General features: G+C 34.5%; 4 protein-coding genes across 4 annotated transcripts; 3 read left to right on the forward strand and 1 right to left on the reverse strand.

The window, feature by feature from the left end:
* The first annotated feature begins 5,056 nt into the window (after positions 1-5,056).
* LOC142166871 (uncharacterized) lies at positions 5,057-6,103 on the forward strand. Its single transcript, XM_075226477.1, has 2 exons — positions 5,057-5,540; positions 5,583-6,103. Exons 1-2 carry the CDS (start codon positions 5,057-5,059, stop codon positions 6,101-6,103), a joined length of 1,005 nt encoding a protein of 334 aa, XP_075082578.1.
* Positions 6,104-6,982, forward strand: LOC142166872 (uncharacterized). The gene has a single exon (XM_075226479.1). It carries the CDS (start codon positions 6,104-6,106, stop codon positions 6,980-6,982), a length of 879 nt encoding a protein of 292 aa, XP_075082580.1.
* A 7,551-nt stretch (positions 6,983-14,533) lies between these two features.
* On the reverse strand, positions 14,534-15,545 carry LOC107782419 (putative CCR4-associated factor 1 homolog 9). Its single transcript, XM_016603303.2, has one exon. The coding sequence runs from the start codon at positions 15,488-15,490 to the stop codon at positions 14,615-14,617; it is 876 nt and encodes a 291-aa protein (XP_016458789.2). The 5' UTR covers positions 15,491-15,545; the 3' UTR covers positions 14,534-14,614.
* Positions 15,546-17,442: 1,897 nt separating this feature from the next.
* LOC107782422 (uncharacterized) lies at positions 17,443-19,882 on the forward strand. The gene is made up of 7 exons (XM_016603306.2): positions 17,443-17,791; positions 18,102-18,238; positions 18,355-18,625; positions 19,182-19,278; positions 19,366-19,490; positions 19,573-19,657; positions 19,830-19,882. The coding sequence occupies exons 2-7, from the start codon at positions 18,227-18,229 to the stop codon at positions 19,843-19,845; spliced, it is 606 nt and encodes a 201-aa protein (XP_016458792.2). The 5' UTR covers positions 17,443-17,791; positions 18,102-18,226; the 3' UTR covers positions 19,846-19,882.
* Positions 19,883-19,888: the final 6 nt, after the last annotated feature.

Raw genomic sequence — 19,888 nt, forward strand, 5'->3', positions numbered from 1 at the left:
CTTTTTAATCAGGTAAAGGATTTCATTCATAAGATACAGAAGATGCAAATATTACAACAAAAGAGGTTAGCTCCTATATAAAATCACATATCTCCTAGCAAAAACTGAAGGACCTTAGAAAGTCCAAAAACAACTTGCAGAACTTTTACCTTACTCAGAATCCACCAAGCAGAAAGGTTAGTCAAACACCTAGCTTTTAAATTGTAGTAGGGAGTTGAATCCCATCAAAGCAGCGTTGATGTCTATCCTTCCAAATTGTCCAGATGATGCAGGCATGAATCATTAAGCAAGTGCTTCTGATGGATTTTCCAACTCTCCACCTTCCCCAAGTGCAAAAAGTACTTTAAATTTATAATACAGATGTAGATGTCATTTTTAATTTCGTTTTCAAATTCACTGACTACTTTTCTTATAACTTGTTTAAAAAGAGGTTTTTCATATAAAGTTTTTAACATCCTGTTCTTAATCACTGACGTACCTATTCTTAAGATTTCCAAAACAATTAATAAATCATTTTGCCATCACATTGAGTATACAGTGTTACACCCTTAAGATTGAGCCAATGATAGCTAAGACACACGCTTGAGCATCATGGTGCCTGTGCTAAAACTCCACTTACGCCAGCACACACCTGTGATGCATCTAGCTTTAGGTCTTAAACACGCCTCAGGAGCACCTTTAACAACATTAAGAAAAAAAATAAGAGTTTCCTGCAATACTTCAGGAAATTTTTATAAAGTAATAATTGCATTGACCTGCAATACTCCAAGATAAAGGACTCAACAACCAGCAAGAAAGAGAAAATACAGCTTCACATTGAGTATTGAAACAGGAAGTCATTTAGAAAACCTAATTAAGACTTGTTCCATCACTCTCTCGAGATCTTCCCCGCATGCTTCTTTTTCATTCGTCGCATACTTCCCTATACGTCTATTTTTCCTTTATTATTTGATGATACTTTTTCTCCCCTTTTACTGGATATTGTTGCTCCCTGACGGCTACTATTTGATGCTACTTTTTCTCCTCTTTGCTTATCGCCTTTCTCCCCTCTTCCCTCCTCTTCTTCTCCCCTATTCTTCCTTTCCATCTTTTCTTGAGCCGAGGGTCTACCGGAAACAGCCTCTCTACCTCTTCAGGTAGGGGTAAGGTCTGCGTACTCACTACCCTCCACAGACCCCACCCGTAGGATTATACTGGGTATGTTGCTGCTGTTGTTGTTTTTCAAATATATACCTCTACCCAGTTTCATTGTCCTTGCTGTCTTTTGAAAAATCTGTCATCTCCCTCATTTTCTATTTTTCCAAGCTCCATCATACTAATATATCAATTTTAATTTTAGTAAAAGCCTAATAGGAAGAAGAAAAAACAACTACTGATCACAAAATCAAACCAGAACTGTTTTCTGTTAAATTATGAGTTCAGCATGAGGTCAAGAGGAAGAGATTTACTACAACTAATTGTTACTGATCAAATTGAAAATTGATGTCAACCTCATCTGAACCCTTTTTATAAGAAAGGAAAAAGCTCAAAGGAGGCCAAGTCCTCATTCAAGACAACCATCGACATCCCTGGCAACTTGGCCTCACTGATCCAACAATTCGGCAGAAGGCTAAAACAAAATAACAATTAGATTACCTGATAATTTAAGTGATCCACTTTTACATATAATTCAGATCAACTGTTAATCCATTCAACATGAAATATGAAAATGAATGTTAGAATCTTGTATATATTCTACGATCTTGTAAATATAGTATAGCTTGATTTGCTCCCTGTAATTATGCGTTTGATTCTCTTTCCTTTCTTAGATCATGTACATTTTGCTTTTTAAACCCCAACTACTTAAGGTCCTTTCTTAGTCAAGCTGAGTTTTGCTCTCATTCTTCTCTTCCCTGTCTCAATCTTCACATGGTATCAGAGCAGCAAAAGGTCCTGGTTTTGAATCTCACCACCACCCATTCACGTGCTTGGCCACATGAAAAAAAGAGGGCCCGCACGTGAGGGGGCGTGTTGAGAATATAATTAAGTAAATAAAAGTGTGCTCTCTCAAACAGCTTAAGCTTCTATATGAGATTATGTACTTACATGAACAAACCAATTGCTTGTAGAAGTCATGGGATAATGAATCAGAGAGAGAGAGAGAGAGAGAGTTGCAGGTTTTCTCAACCTTCTGACTTCAAATTTTTCACATCTAATATTGCAAGAGGCCTTGATAACCTCAGAGAGGTAACAACTGTACTATGATACTCTAATTTGTTTCAACACAAAATGACTTTTTCTTTTCACAAGTCTCAACATTAAAGTGACATCAGTTAAAGTATCAAGAATATGCTCCACAAAAGAAAAACTTAGCGGGAAATCAAAGAACAAAGCTAATTAGAGGAACAAACCTTCAATTTCTTCCTCATTGGACCAATGTTAAAGAGATGCAAATCCAAACTGCACATAAGTGAAGCAGCACATACCTTTCAACTTCCATCATCAAATTCAACCTTTCATTTTCTTTTTCTGTCGACAGTATTGTTGATCTACTCATTCACATCCTACCTTATATTCCATCAACGTAAATGAGTTCCATCACTTTGGCTATTATTGCAGATTGTCGTGATATTTCCAAAAGAGATCTATCTTTCTTTGTTTAAACGGGTTCTACTTTACAACAAGATCTTCCTAAAAAGTAGACATTATATGAGCTATCAAATAATTATGATAGCATCTTTATATATATATATATATATATATATATATATAAACAATTATTGAACAGCATTGTGGTTAAAGCTGTTCTACCTTATCTACCACCAACATAAATAAGTTTTATCACTTTGGCAACCCTCAGACGTTCATGATCTTTCAAAACAAGATCCATCTTTCAAAGTGTTTAAGAAAGTTCTGATTTACTACCTTTATGGAAGAAAAACATTATATAAGCTATAAAAATTGAAGTGCTCAATGCAGCTAAAGCTATTTTCTTCTTTGTCCTCCTTAGATTTAATAAAGGACTTCTCACTATATATAAATACCTTGTCCTCAGTCTTTCAGGATCGCTTTGTTAAAAATATAAAGTCATAAATTTTCAGATATTGAACATGCCCTGACAATTTTGCAGCTTCCATTCTCATAACATCAATTGCCAATTTAAATTGAGTATCCTGCTAGTAAGGCGCAACATGTATACTGGTGCTGATATATGTGATTACCGAACCCAATCAGCATAACTTTAAAGGATTGGTAAAGTTCTAAATGGACTTCAAGTAGGTTTACTAATTATTTTTAAGGATTGATAAAGTAGTAATTAGATTTCCCGTAGGTTTTCTATTATACAATTTTATTTTTGAGAAACCAAACAAATGTTGTATGCATGAGCAAAGTGGCAGCTCAACTTCAACTTGAATGGGAAAGTGGAGTCTTTGAGATGGCAAAGCAAATAACAGGAAAATCCGGATCAAGAGAAACCAACTCAACCTCTATTGGGTACCTAAAACAAGAAAAATCTCAAAGAAAGTTTTACTGTGCTTCATATTCTAACGAAAAAGCAGTAGACAGGACAACTTTGAACTCCCATTTGTTATCCCATGATCCTTTCCATTCATAATAACAAGCCATTGATAATTTGCAATTGTATTTCAGATATCAATCAATCAATAAATTACTACAAACCCTATTTAACCATTCCACCATTCTACTTGGCTCCAAATCATTTCTTGGTTGTAAAATTGTCTATTCAGGCAAATTAGGATTTTCTCTAGAACTAGATGTTCTCTAGCGCGTCCTGTCCTTTGCTAAATCAGCAGCATTAATCGCAACAAATTATTGGTTTATTTAGACAACTTCTCGTCCTCTTTTTAGCACCTTCAGCCATCTCAAGCAATTCATTTAGAAGATGACCAGGGGCGGACATACAGTATTATGTATGGGTTCCCGGGAACCCAGTAGCTTTTGTGTAGATCCTATATTTATATTAAGAAATCTATTGAATATATAACAATAATTATATGGGAACCCAGTTCCAAAATGCATTTCTGGTCCAATGGTAAATCTTGGAACCCAGATGTGGCCCGCTTCCCTTCTTGCTGATGCAAGTTCGAGTCCCCATAAGTCCTTTTTATTAAACAGACAAAAACCAAAGTTTTTGAGCAGTACTTCCACTAAGGGAAAACATCAAACAGACAAATATTGCTCCCTTTCTGTCAAGTTAGTACAACTTCCACTTTAGTCTATTTTTTTTAATAATAATAGATGACTAAAGTGAACCTAAAAAGAAACAACCACCTCAAAAAGTCCCCAAAACAAAAAAAGAGTTAGGGTTTCGTTCTTCTTCAATCTTGCAAGCCACTGGTTCTTCGACCTTCGTTCTTCTTCAATCTTGACTTTTCTTCTATTGCCTATCAAAGACAAGCAGTGATCCATTGTAGGTCCTCTCCTTCCTTCATCTTTTGTTTTATAACTATTTTCCTCTTATATTATATTATATAAAATAATATTTCTTAGCTATTTTCCTCTTATATTCATCTGTAATATTTAATTTGTGTCTTATGATTTGTAGGGCATTTTAGTGAGACTCGATATGATCAAGAGATTTTTCAAGCCGCAAACCTCTTCTGGTTCTACTTCTAGTTCTCCTTCGCTAAGCTCTCCTTCCTGTCCAGTGATTAATGATAATGTCAATTCTTCCCAACCATCACACAAAGATATTATATTGGAGCAGAATCTTCTTAAACCTGATCCTAGTGAAAGAAAATAAATTTCAGAATTTCCTCCTAATCTGCGTGACCGAGTGAGAAGACATTACATTCAAAAAGGGCCTTGTCGGCCTCGCAATTTTATTTTTCCAAAAATAAATTTTGGTGGAAAATTGTGTCATTTTAATCCGGAATGGTTTAATACTTCATATTCTGGATGGTTAGAAGACAGAGTATTAAAGAAGATGCAGCATTTTGCTTATGTTGTTATTTGTTTAAAAATGAGATAGGAGGATATGGGAAAAAAGTAAGTGATTCTTTTACAAAAGTTGGTTTTAAGGCTTGGAATAAAGGTATAGAGAGGTTTAACGCAAATGTGGGTGAAAGTGAATAGTGTTCATAATCGGTGTTTCAAGATGATGCTAGATTTATCGAATCAAGCACAATCTATTTTAACATCTTTTGATAAGCAATCCGAGAAAACTAAAAGTGAGTATCGGGTTCGCCTGAATGCCTCAATTGATGATGCAAGGTATCTTTTGAAAGAAGGAATGTCTTTTCGGGGTCACGATGAACGTGAAACTTCTATAAGAAGAGGCAACTTCTTGGATCTCTTAAAGTGGTATGCAAATAAGAAGGATGATGTAAAGAAAGTTGTGTTAGAAAATGCTCCAAAAAATGACATTATGATTTGTCCAAATATACAAAAAGACATTGTGAGTTCTTGTGCGAAAGAAACATTGAAAACAATTGTTGAAGACTTGAACGGGGATTACTTTGGGATATTGGTTGATGAGTCTAAGGCTGTCTCTCATAAGGAACAAATGGCGCTTATTTTACGTTATGTCAACAAAGAGGGTAAAGTTATTGAGTGATTCCTTAACATTGTTCATGTTAAAGATACATCTGCAAAGTCATTAAAAGAAGCAATTTATTTAATGCTTTTGGAACATTCATTGAGTAAATCTCAAATACGGGGACAAGGTTATGATGGAGCAAGTAACATGCAGGGAGAAATTAAAGGTCTTAAAACTTTGATTATGAATGATACTCCTTCAGCATATTGCATACATTGTTTTGCTCATCAATTGCAATTGACTCTTGTAGCTGTTGCAAAAAAACATTATGAGACCGAACAATTTTTTGATATTCTTGCAAATGTTTTAAATATTGTTGGGGGTTCTTTTAAGTGTAGGGAGATGCTTCGAGATGATCAAGCAGAAAAATTAGAGGAACTACTAGTGCTTGGTGAAGTTCATACAGGAAGCGGTTTAAATCAAGAACTTGGACTTCAAAGGGCAAGTGATACTCGGCGGGGTTCTCATTTTAAGACAGTGCGTAATTTTATTAGTTTATTCTCATCAATTGTTCATGTACTTGGAGTTCTTGCAATTGACGGTTCAAATTATCATGAGAGATAAATGGCAAAAAGTCTAGTGGATGACATAAGATCCTATGACTTTGTGTATATGTTACATTTAATGTTGAAAGTATTGGCACTTACATATGATTTAAATACGGCTTTGCAAAAAAAAGATCAAGATATTGTAAGTGTAATGAAGCTTGCTGGTTTCGCAAAGAGACAATTGCAAGATATGAGAGATTCTAGATGGAATTCTTTGATAAAAGACGTCTCTTTATTTTGTGTCAAGCATGGTATTGTGATCCCCGAAATGGATATGAATTATGTTCGTGGAAAGTCAAAGCGTAAGAAATCAAGTGTTACATATTCTTATCATTTGCGTGTAGAGGTTTTCTATGCTATTATTGATTTGCAACTTTCGGAGCTTAACAAACGTTTCAATGAGGTGAATATTGATCTACTTCTTAGTATGGGTAGTTTGAGTCCAGATAATTTTTTTGCAAATTATGATAAAGACAAGATTATGAAACTTGCTACACACTACCCGAATGAGTTCACTGATTCTATGCTTGAGGATCTTAGTTTTGAGCTTGACATCTATATTGACTATGTGCGAGAGACGGGCAATGAATTCTCTAACTTGAAAAGACTTGGAGATCTTTCAAAGACATTGGTTAAAACAAATTTGCACATGACTTGGAGACTTGTTTATTTGCTTGTGAAGTTAAGTCTGATATTGCATGTCGCTACTGCAACGGTAGAAAGAGTTTTTTCTTCGATGAAGTATGTTAAAAATGACTTGCGAAGCAGAATTGGTGATGAATTTTTTAATGATTGTTTAGTTTGTTATATAGAGGATGAAGTATTTGAAAGTGTACCTAATGATGCGATCATTGATCATTTTCAAAACATGACAAGTAGTCGAGTACAATTGTAATGATAATGTTTATATTCATATGTTGTCTTTAAAGTGTTTTGTTATTTTCTAAATATATGTTGGATATTGATATTCGTTCCTTAATTCGGTTATTGTAATATATTGACTTAAAATTTCGGTAGGAACCCATACACTTCCATTTCTAGATCCGCCTCTGACGATGATAGAAAAGCCATGCATTTGACTTCTTACATGCATCCATTTGAGCAACTAACATAAACCACGGATCCTAGCTGGGTTCAAAGTTCAAACACTCGCAACAAGATATTATTTTTCAAAAGAAGAAATGTCAAATATACACTTAACTCTTCTAACCACCTTTGTCATTAGGAAAGGCCAAGAACAAAACACTGGGAACATGGCAATACAACAATAGGACGAGATTAAACCCATCCCCAGCCTATCAGAGAAATTTGTTCTTGCTCTAGAAAACAAGCATCTGAAAATTGGATGCCTAATATAGATATGTACTCGACGAATAAAATCCTTTCACGAAAATCTGGATGAAAATTCTAGTATAAGTTCACTACTTTCCTTGTCTTTTCAAGTATAAACCACCATTTTACTAGAAAAATCTACTCCAACATTGTTTTCTTTCTACTCCCCATCCAAATCTCTTAACACATTTTTCCATATTCGCTGCAATTTGTATAAATACTTTCAAGTATTAAATCTTAAAATATTTTGAGATAATTTTACGAATGGTACTCCCACCGCCCCAATTTATGTGGCACCATTTGACTAGGCACGAAATGTAAGAAAGGAAGACTTTTAAAGCTTGTGGTCTAAAATAAGCATTAGACCTTTGCGTAAAAGGGTAAAGGAAAATTTCAAAGTTACATTGTTTCTAAATATAAACATGCGACGTTCTTTTTGGGACACACTACAAAGAAAAGTGTGCCACGTGAATTGGACCAAAGGAAGTAACATCTTATTCCATTCTTATTTTTTTCAAAGTAAAAAAAAATTAAATAATTCAACACCAACCAAATGTTTGCACATTATAGTAACTTAACTACTATTATTCTTACAAGTATAATAAGCAAGTCAAACCTTTCTTATAGAAGGTTACGACAATTTAAACAATTTAACATAAAATTGGAGTCAGGTTGCATATAATAACTTGAAATGTTGCTAGAAATGCACTATCTTACCACCTATTTGGCCAAACTTACTTTCAAGTATTAAATCTTAAAATATTTTGAGATAATTTTACGAATGGTACTCCATCCGCCCCAATTTATGTGGCATGTAAGAAAGGAAGGAAGACTTTTGAAACTTGTGGTCTAAAATAAGCATTAGACCTTTGCATAAAAGAGTAAGGGAAAAATTTCAAAGTTACATTGTTTACAACAACAACATACCAAATATTATCCCACACTGTGGGGTCTGGGAGAATAGTGTGTATGCAGACCTTACCCCTACATTGTGAGGATAGAGAGGCTGTTTCCAATAAACCCTCGGCTCACGAAAGCATAAGCACCACATTAATGAAAATATAGACAAGGAACAGTACCAAAAAGCCATATAAAAGCAGAATAAAAACAAGATAGTAAGGTAATCAACAATGAAAGAAAACAACGGTTAGTCATAAAAACCTACTACCAACAGAAAGCGAGACTGCGTACCAATACTACTGTTATGAACACTCTAGACTACCTACTCTACTACCCTAATTCGACCTCTATACCTTATTACATTGTTTCTAAATATAAAAATGCGACGTTCTTTTTGGGACACACTACAAAAAAAAGTGTGCCACATGAATTGGACCAAAGGAAGTAACATCTTATTCCATTCTTAATTTTTTCAAAGTAAAAAAAATTAAATAATTCAACACCAACCAGATGTTTGCACATTATAGTAACTTAACTACTATTATTCTTACAAGTATAATAAGCAAGTCAAACCTTTCTTATAGAAGGTTACGACAATTTAAACTATTTAACATAAAATGGGAGTCAGGTTGCATATAATAACTTGAAATGTTGCTAGAAGTGTACTACTATCTTACAACCTATTTGGCCAAACTTCCAAAATTGGATTATTATGCAAAGTGCTTTTTTGTCAAATTCACCTCACTTTTCAAATTTAAACTTAGCTTTTATGCCTTTCCACCTAATGAATACTCCATAATAGATCATAACTCTTTGATGATTAAGCAAGATCAACCACTTTTTCACTTGAAGTGTTACTAAAGCCATGTCTTCATCCGCGATTGAAAGATTTCGAAGTGCATAGTTATCACCTCATGTGTGAAACGATGCACTTTGATCCTTCGAACAATGAAGTTGCAGAGTGATTTCAAGGAGAACTGGTCTATTCTTTAAATTTAACTTTGGAAAACAAAAAATTAAGATTTAAAGAGAGATGGAGAGAAAAAATAGGACCCTTCGTCTTTCAAGTACTAGGAATCCTCTCCCCATATATTCTGCATTCCCTTTATTGCGATTTTTGTTTTCTTTTCTTCGGTTTTGTAATGCCCTTTTTCTACTATTTTTGTTTCTCTGCTTCTTCCAATCAGTGTTGTGAAAAGCGGGTGCTTCCTCGCTTAAAGTGAGAAGCGAAGCGAGGCGACCCATGGAGCGCTTCTGCTATTTGAAGCGTAGCAGGTATTCAAAAACGCTCGCTTCCCACTAAAAAGCGAGAAGCGTGTGCTTCTCTGTTTTAAAGGGCTGCCAGCCCATTTAATTAAAAAAAGATGTTCTTTATTAAAAACATATCGACCAGCAGCAACAGAGAAAGAAAGAGGCGACTAGGGTTCAAGTTTTCTACACTTTTCAACTTCAAGATCATCAAGTTTGGTCCAGGTATGTGATTTCCTCCTCCTCCTCCTTTTTCTTTTTCTTTCACTGTTTCAGCGTCCAAATAGCAGTGAAATGTTGGCGAATTTTTTTTTTCCCTTCAGCTCTTCTTTCTCATTCTTCTCTTCTTCTTCTTCTTCATTTTCTTGTACTGTTTTTTCGTTTGAAATGCTGCCCATTTTTTACTGGAATGGTATACTGCCCTTCCTCTTATTTTTATATCATTTATTCTTAGTTCTTATTGCCTTTATTATGTGTTATGTAGTTGTTCTTTTAATAGCTTTGAAATGCTACTCTTTAGTTTTTACATTGAAGTATTGAATATTTGCTTACAGTTACATGTTGTCTATGCAGTATTTATTTTAATATTTTTTTAAATTCCGTTTCACTTCAAAAAAGCGAGCGCTTCGCTTCTTGCTTCAAGCGAAAAGGGGGTTGTCGCTTTTCCTCGCTTCACGCTCTTCACAACACTGCTTCTGATTCACTTCTTTCTTCATTTTTTGCTCCCAAATCCCAACGATGACTCTTTCTTCTCCTTTCATTTTGCAAGTCGTCTACTTCTGCTACCTCATATCATTTGCTCTTATTCTTTACTTTTAATGAAGAAACTAAATTCATTCTTTGTATGGTCAATCAATTGAGAATTAAAATGTCAATTTTACAAAAGATGTTATCCTTTTGTGTGCTAGTTGAATTACTTTTTTTTAAATGGTGGTATTCGGACCAGTTTACGCACACCTTATCTATCCAATTGGATACCTGCTACCTCTCACCAGCACAAATACAGGGTAACTCTGCCCACCAAAGTTTGGACAGAAGGGAAGAAATCATCATAGTATTTTTTTCCTCCAATTGGGATTTGAACCCGAGACCCCATAGTTCCATCCTCCCTCACTTCATTGATCACCAGGCCATACCCTTGGGTGCTAGGTGAATAACTTCTAATGATGCATTAATTGTATATTTTGGAGGAGTTATTATGAAACATGGGGTTATTGCATATTGGATGCTGAAAGTAGTTGTTTTAATAAGTGTTGTTAAACTAAACACTCATTTCAATCCTCTTGAATCTACCCGCTTAGGAGGCAGTTTAATGGAAGTGTCAAGGCGTTAAAACGCGCAGTTCAACCTTAATATGCTCTATCTTGAAAAAAAAGGCATTAAACAATAAACATAATTAGACAAGATATATTACTTGTTAAGGAATCAGTATGAATGATCGCCTTGCTAGGAAATAGAATATAGAGATTTAGCATAAGAACAAGTCACTATTCCATCGTATGCATCCTCCCACCGGTATAAGTTCTAGGCAACTCTGTCCACCAACGATAAGGCACATGAAAGAGATCATCTAACTTTTTTGTATCTGCTAAAATTTGAACCCAAAATTTTCATACTTTTCATCCCACTTCATCGACCATCAAAGTACAACCTTGGGTGCAATTATTGTTTCTGTCTACAATTATTTTTTCTTGCATTACATATATATTTTTATTTTTCTCACTATTATGCCTTCTTTACTAAAACTCATGCCATAAATCCGCATTATGCTTCAAGCCCCAACAAACAATGGACACTCCCCTACGCCTTTGTCTTCGACGAAACTACAAGTTAACGTTATAGGTCGTAAATTGTATATATTAGATAATACTAATAGTTTGGGTACATTATGCACTTTACTTAAAGAAGCATGCATTTTGCTTCTCGTTTTTCTTGTAAAGCCCAATAAGCCTTGTGATTCTCTCTTTTTTGTATTTTTTTTTCTTTTGCTTTTAACATAATTGCACATCTGAAATTTTATCCCTTATTCAAGTTTCTAAAGCGAGGGGCAAAGAGATGGAGCAATCCGAGGTCGACTCAAATCTTATCAATAGGTAAAAACCTCGTGCATAGAAGTGAGACTTCTCTACTCTGAACGCAATACGTCCTAGCCTCGTGCATAAAAGTGAAACTACCCTAATTTGAATGCAGTACATCTTCAACAATAGCAATTTTAAGTAAAATATTAGAGACCTTACCTCAATTTTATAGGTGCCTACCACAAAAAAGGCGGGGCATAAAAAGGCATTCATGCCTGACCATCATCGTCAAATTTATCCTTGCTTTTGATTTTGTTTTTATCTATTTTTTTCCGCAAGACATTATGTTGTCATCATATAAGTTATATGCCTTATTGAGGATAGTGTGTATGTTTTCATCTGGTGTGATAATGCGTATGAGTTAATATTAATTGTCATGCTAATTTGAAGATAAGAAAATAGTTCAGTCCCCCCTTTCCCTTTTCATACAATAGTGACTTAACGTGGCACTTGCCATTTGCTTTGAACCGCTCATATGTTTGCAGAATTATTGAAGTGTTTATTGACATAAGCAGTCTAAGGCCTCATTTGTTTGCACTTAATGGAGGTCTGAATCTGAATCACTCAACGAGCCAATTCTTTTGCTCCTCAACTAGTGAGATCTCAAAATCTGTCTTTTATTTTTTATGATTACGACACAAAGACCAGAGTTTTGATAGTTTGAGGAATTTGATTTGAGCAGACCCAGTGGCTATAATTGAAGGAGGCCTTTGTAAAAATTGTAGAATTTATTAGGTGGGTTAACTTCAGTACAAAGAAGGGTGTTGTCGATAGTTTGAGGATTTGTGACGGTAGTTTTCTTTCATTCATAGGTGGGTCTTGATTTTGTTGAACAAACAATGTGTTGTTGATATGTTATTACAAAAGGCATGCTGCTGCTTTAAAAACCAAATTGTATACGAACTTTTCTTCTCATATTTAGCACGATGCACAAAGGTTGGTAGAGGGATAACATAGCATGTAAATAAAGAACAGAATAGGGCCATCTGATGATAAATATTTGAAGAGGTCATCAGATCTTTAGAGAAGGTGCTTTCAATTTCAGTTAGAACTTTCAATAAAGAAAAATAATAAACCAAGCGTCATAGTAATTACGATTTTATTTAAATTGCATGTTTATTATGTTTACATATAGATAAGTTATACATATTCAGATGCTTAAAGAGAAAAAGACTTAATCATTCAGTGTTCAGATCTAAAAGAAACATCTTAATATTCAGATATGCATTCAAATTCAGACATCTTAATCTTAATAAAAACAAATGGCCCCTAACTCAGGTTTGAAGCTAGATGAATACATCTATCTTAATCCCCTCAGTAGACTTCTTGAGGCAGCTTTATTACTAATATTCCTTCTCAAAATAGCGCTGAAGCAAATCCTCCAAATTTACATTTCCCATTGAAATGTTTCAAAGACACTATGTGTTAGTGTATAATTAGAAAAAGAATTCCAAAATGCTTCTAGAATCACCAACACAATTAAGTGTATGCATCAATCCAACAGATTACTCCATCTTCATTCCTAGAAGGCAACATCCCGTATACTGAACCTGTTAACACATGTGCCCTTCAAAGCTTCAACCTAATAATTTATTACCTTCCCCAGATTTAATACAGATTCCAAAAGCATGATAAATGATGACAACAAAAACTCATCCGTTACAGAACACTCTCATCAACCAAGTCAACATGTAACTGACCAGCATCAATTATTAACAACTGACAAACACAACCGCTAATCCATCCAAAACTAAAGAAATGCATTCACTTCCAAACTCCCTCTAACAAGCTCAAACCACGTCACAACTTTAAACCATGCTTTTAATTCAATTCTGAACCACCTCTGCAACAAACAATAATTAAGAGATGCTTAACTATAATCAACTACTTACCTAAAGACAAGCCGTAACCGACCATCATTGTCAAGGTTACACAGCTAATCCTTCCAAACCATCAAGATTCAAAACAATCCAATCTAGCAATACAGTCTATCGCTGAACAATCACCTTTTAAATCTCAGCTAATTCTCTCCATTTTTCACTCGGTTAAACATGAATATTCCGAGTTAAGTCCTTACAGGAAACACAAATACTGTACAAAGACTGAATTTCACAAATTCAATATTTCTGCTCTTTGTACCACTAAGTGAAGTCGAATAGGACTAATAAACTCATAGCTATAATCAACATCCAGTGTTCTCCAATTTATCTTATTGATGCAAATAAACCATATTATATGACCAACTTCAACATGAATTATGGATCACCACCGTGATAAAGTTTATTTAATGAGATGCTTATCTAAAATTCAACTGCTCATCTCAAGACAAATAGTAACCGATCACTCATCATCACTGTCAAAATTACAGTATTAACCAATCACTGACCATTAATGTCAAATTTATACACATCCTTCTAAACCCTCACTATTCAGAACCGTCCAAACTTAAATAGAGCAAAACATTAACCTTACAGCCCGGCATTAAACAGCCACTTTCCAGATTCAGCTTATTCTCTCCATTTCAGCGGAACCACAAGGAATCATTGAATGAACAAATGTAGTCTAGGACTAATAAATGCATAATTGTGATTTGGACTTAACATACAAGATTTCCCAATTTACCTTATTGATCCAAATAAATCATACCTTTTAGGTTGAATAAGTGGGGATTTGCCGTCATGTAACAGCCTCTGGTAAAAATGCAAGGTAAGGTTGCATACATTTCCCCGGACCCTGCACACAATGGAGCTTAGTGCACCGGGCTGCCCTTTTAAGTGGGATTACCAGGTGACCTACAGTACTCAAAAGTTGAATGACCAACCTAATGCTCCTGAGTGAGTTATGCAGGCACATTTAAAGGGAATGCATATAAATAAAGGGACACAAAATTAACCAAACTAAAACTTCTTTGGATTAAGAAAAAGGATTGTACAGAAATTCTGAAAATAGAACTCTACATCTACAAGGAGCTACGGAGAAAGGATCTCTAACCCATAGAGAACACCGGCATACTTCTCTGTCAGCGCCTCGTTGTCCTCAAAGTAGACCTCCCTCAGTTTCTGAAACACATGCCAGGTCAGCAAGCTATCAGACCCGGCCTGATGACTCTTCCCCACCATCCGATTCACCGTAAGAGTAGCTGCAACCCGGTCCAATCCACCATAAAGGTTGTGGCAAAACATCATCAAGTGTTTCACATCATAAACCCTGTTCCCAAAAAAGACCGTCAACAATTCATGAAACTCCGTCAATGCACCTGGCAGTTCACGACCTGTTAGGGCCTTAATAAGGTAGCCAAAATCATACGCGCTGTGAAAAGTGATGTACGTCACAGCGTCGTTGCAGACCAATCCGGACGACATCATCAACTCAGCAAAGCGCGTGGTGTTAGCACCACGGTCACGCGTCTTGTCAAAGTCCAGCCCGTGCTGACGGAGCAGCTCTATTGATCCTGGCGCGTGATCGTCACACGCCACGTCAAAATCACAAAAATTGAACTCCCATATGAATCCATAGGCACAGCCGAGGTCTGGCAGGTTACCGGCAGCGTCAGTGAGAGTGAGACCAACCTGGATGAGCTTAAGAGCGTCCACATTGGATTTCAGAGTGTGGTAGTGATCGCTAGGGTTCCGAGAGCGTATATCCTGCCGGAAAATGACGCCAGGGAACTCAGTATCCATAGAAACGAAGGGATAACGGTCGATTAGGCTACGGATCAAGGAGAATTCAGATTCGAGGTTGTTAGACCAAACGGACCGGATCACAACAGTTTTTTTCACCGGCGCCGCCGTGGGGGACGACGGCGGAAGAGGAGGTGGTGGAGGGGCGGTGGCTGAGGATGACATGAGATCGAGGTGATCTTCGGATCCAGTGATGGTGATGGGTTTTTGGACAATGGGTAGGGTTTCTAACATTATTCTTATACACCCTACCAAACGACCCCGTAGTAGTGTGTATGTGGGTGAAGACGTGGAGTCGAAAATAGTGGGGCTACGGCTTTTTCCGATTGGATTATTTATGAGAATATGAGGAAGTGGGTCTATAACATCGGTTTCATGGTTGAATACCTGGTTAGTATTTCCTTTTTAGGCTACATCTTTTTTAAGAATAAATTCCTTTTTTTAGACAGAATTGTCCATGCACGTTATAGTTTTGTTTGTTTCATTTTATGTTTGTGATTATTACCTAAGGAGGAGTCTATAACGTTTATTAGTTAAAAATATTCAAAAAGTTCTTGTGGAAGTTTTTTGCAAAAAAAAAAATATTTATTAAGAGGTTATGAGGGCATTTTTAAAAAAATAAAAAGAATGTTATTTCACTCGTAGTAAAAACAACTATCCAGACACGTTTTACTCAAACAAAATATTCAAAAAAGTATTTCTAAGAACTGTCCAAACAATTCAATCTGAATTTAATGCTAAAAATTTTAAGTATAACCACCATAATTTTCAATATTTTTTCATCTTTTCCTTTCTTGCCAAGTAACGCAATTCAAAATCACTAGAATCCAAGGGTTGTCAAGAAATCTTAAGCAAATTCTAAAAATGTAAACTCAAAAAAACTATAATTAGATATCATGCGATCCAAAATACAACATAAAAATTAAAACTCTTAGAGCATGATTGGAAAGCCAACTAAGAATTAGAGTTGTATATAATTTGATGCAATTGGTTTTGCATGCCTGCTAGCCAAATAATTATCTAGTCAGCATGGAAATAGATGATGTACAATTACACTCTCTAATTTTCAAAAAATAAGTAAATATTGATGGTAAAAATATTGTATAATTACAAACTGATGTAACTTTTCTAAGAACAAGTTTGAAAAGCCACATGGTAATTGAATTTAGGTGTAATTACACACTTTAACATGTTTATTTGACCAAGTAATTACTTGATTAGCGAGAAATCTATATTTATCTATATTTACTTAAAAGAAAAGAAGTCATTCCTAATATTTGCCAAGTGTTGCGTGCATAGAATGACATGTGGCAACTTTAGGACAAATTAGTTATTTTAGGTAAAATTAGTTTCTCTTTTTAAACAAACCTTAGGAAATATCGAAATTTTGTAAACATGAAAACAAAATCCACCAATTTACCATACAACATATCCACATATTAGAAAATAAAATTCATTTTTTTTTACTTTTTTAACTTTATAAATAACAATCAGAAACTCAGTCTTTGAACTGAAAAGTCTTTTAAAAAATTTAGAAAAACAACAAAAAATTCCACAAAGCACCGTATCACAAAGACAAAAAGAAATAATTTCACCCCATATTCTCACAACACATAAAAAAGAGAACCAATTGAATTTAGGTGTAATTACACACTTTAACATGTTTATTTGACCAAGTAATTACTTGATTAGCGAGAAATCTATATTTATCTATATTTACTTAAAAGAAAAGAAGTCATTCCTAATATTTGCCAAGTGTTGCGTGCATAGAATGACATGTGGCAACTTTAGGACAAATTAGTTATTTTAGGTAAAATTAGTTTCTCTTTTTAAACAAACCTTAGAAAATCTCGAAATTTTGTAAACATTAAAACAAAATCCACTAATTTACCATACAACATATTCACATATTAGAAAATAAAATTCATTTTTTTTTTTACTTTTTTAACTTTATAAATAACAATCAGAAACTCAGTCTTTGAACAATTCCACAAAGCACCGTATCACAAAGACAAAAAAATGGAATTTCATCTTGAAACTATAATATATATATATATATATATATATATATATATATATATATATATATATATATATATATATATATATATATATATATATATTATATTTTAAAGAAAGTAGTCTTTAAACAAACGGCAATGAGGAACACCATCTGCCTAAGCGTATTTGCCCTAAAAATACCAATCCCCCAAATTCGCCGCTTCAATCCCACGATCTCTCACCATGATTTCAACTCCTCCCACGAATTCTTCTGCGTTGGATTCCAGTCCTACAAATTTGGCGCTTCAACCACGATTTCATCTCCTAACCCACGATTTCTTCTGCCCTGCATTCTCAGTACAATGATTTCACAATTTTATCAAATCAGTTTTCTACTTTTACAGTATATAGTTCTATTTTTTCTCCCTTGTGTGCATATGAAACAACAACTTTGGACTACAAAAGGTGATTGATATGATTTCTATTTCATGAACAATCTTTATTCCAGTTGAGATTGTATTGAAAATTTCTGTGAAGTTTGTTGGCGGCTTTTGTTATATAAAATAACACGGTATCTATAGAAACTGTTGTTTACCAATCTTGGGGTTAGGAGAGATTCTTGCTCATGTGCCATCGTTGCCTTTCGCATGCATGTTTTGGAGAATCATCAGCAACAAGTCAATTATTTTCAGATGATATATTGCCTTATATGTGTTTCTATAAGCATTTATTTGGAGTTTCTTCTTATATTTATAAATACCTATGTCTATTTCAGGATTTAATGGCGGCTAAAATCAATTTCGTTAGCGAAATTAACAGCAAGTCAATGAATTGAAAATTAAAGGTTCGTATTGTCCGAATCGCGACAGAGATGGCCCTTTTTCAATTGAGATTATTGTAATGGATGAAAAGGTATTGTTTAAAACCTTATAATTACTTGCACTTTATCATTGTTTACTTGTGCGTATGTAAATTACAGTCATTTACGGAATAAGTAAGTCATTTTAACTATTTGAGTTTTTTTGTAGGGCAACCGCATTCACGCAAGTATTGGCAGGTCTTTTATCCAAAGGTTCAAACAAGAAATTAAGGAAATGGGTTTGTACATCATGAAGAATTTCGTGGTTTGTCCAAATAATATGAAGCTGAAGACCAAAGACCACAAGTTTAAGTTGATGTTCACGCATAAGACCACTGTTGATGAAATACATGATCCACATTTCAACATGTCTATTTTCAAATTTAGAACCTATGAGCAGCTTTCAAATCCCCAAGAATTTGACAATACTGAGTTATTCGGTAATTAAATTTATCTCATTTTTTTCCAGTTTCATTTTAATTTGCGTTATTTGTTTTCTACATTATGAGTGCTAACTGTGAACTAAATCAATACTAATTACAGTACATAAGATTAAAGATTAATTTTTAGATTAAAACTGAATTTATTGACATTGTTAATTCCTCTATCGAAATTCATAATCTGATTTCTAGAAGGCCTTTGTATGCGTATTGAACTAAAGAAAGTTTAGTACTGTACCATTTCTCTAAAGATCTCCAGTACATGGGTATAGTCTTGGTACTACTTTACATAGTATTTACAGATAGTTTTTCGGTGATTTTATGAAGACCTAAGGTTAGCTTTTGATCTCTTACTTCCATAGGTAGCTGATGGAGTTCATGCCCACAGTTTTCTTTGCATTCTCTGAAACCTTCCCTTTTAACAAAACTTAGAAAAATTGATACATGCTGCCTTTGGAATATACATCTAAGTATTTAATTCTTTTACAATCTTCATTTATATTGTCTATAATAATTACTAATTTTGCACATATTTCCTTGGTTAATGTTATTGTAGATGTCATTGGCGAAATTGTGAGCTATGAGGACGTACAGTCTATCAAGCAAGATGATAACATCCGTATGTACATGAACATTGAGATACAAGATTATGCGTAAGCTCGCCACAATTTATTCAACTAAGTAAATATTTCAACATTTCTTTATTTTGATTCCTATGCTTAACCTTATAATAATTGTAGGAGCAACAACCTTTCTGCAACTCTTTGGGGAGACTTTGTGGAACAGATCAAGCCATATTTGAATGGATCTAATGATAAGCATGTTGTCGTCGTAATGCAATTGGTTAGAGTACACCGATATCGAGGTTATTAAATTGTCTACTTACTTTGCAATACAATGTCTTTATACAATTAGTAAACTCTTACAAATTACTTTTAAGCGTGCAGAACAATATTCAGTGAGGAACACTTGGCACACATCGAAGCTTTGGATCAATTCAAATCTTCCTCAAGTTGTTGACTTTAGCTCCAGGTCTCTTTAAGTTGTACTAAATTTAAGGCTATTTCATCCTAAATTTTAGTCTTAATATTTATTAACGTATCTCAAGTTAAAAAAAACTGAATGGTTTCTGTGCGTGGAGAAAGCTCACAAAGAATTACTCAAATTTTATCTCACAAAACTCATTCTGTTGCTAATGAGCTAGCATCTGGAAGTATTGAAGTTAAAAATATTGAGGATTTGGGTGACTGTAAGCACGTGAGT

This window comes from Nicotiana tabacum, chromosome 2, assembly GCF_000715075.1.
Source record: "Nicotiana tabacum cultivar K326 chromosome 2, ASM71507v2, whole genome shotgun sequence".
Taxonomy (NCBI): domain Eukaryota; kingdom Viridiplantae; phylum Streptophyta; class Magnoliopsida; order Solanales; family Solanaceae; genus Nicotiana; species Nicotiana tabacum.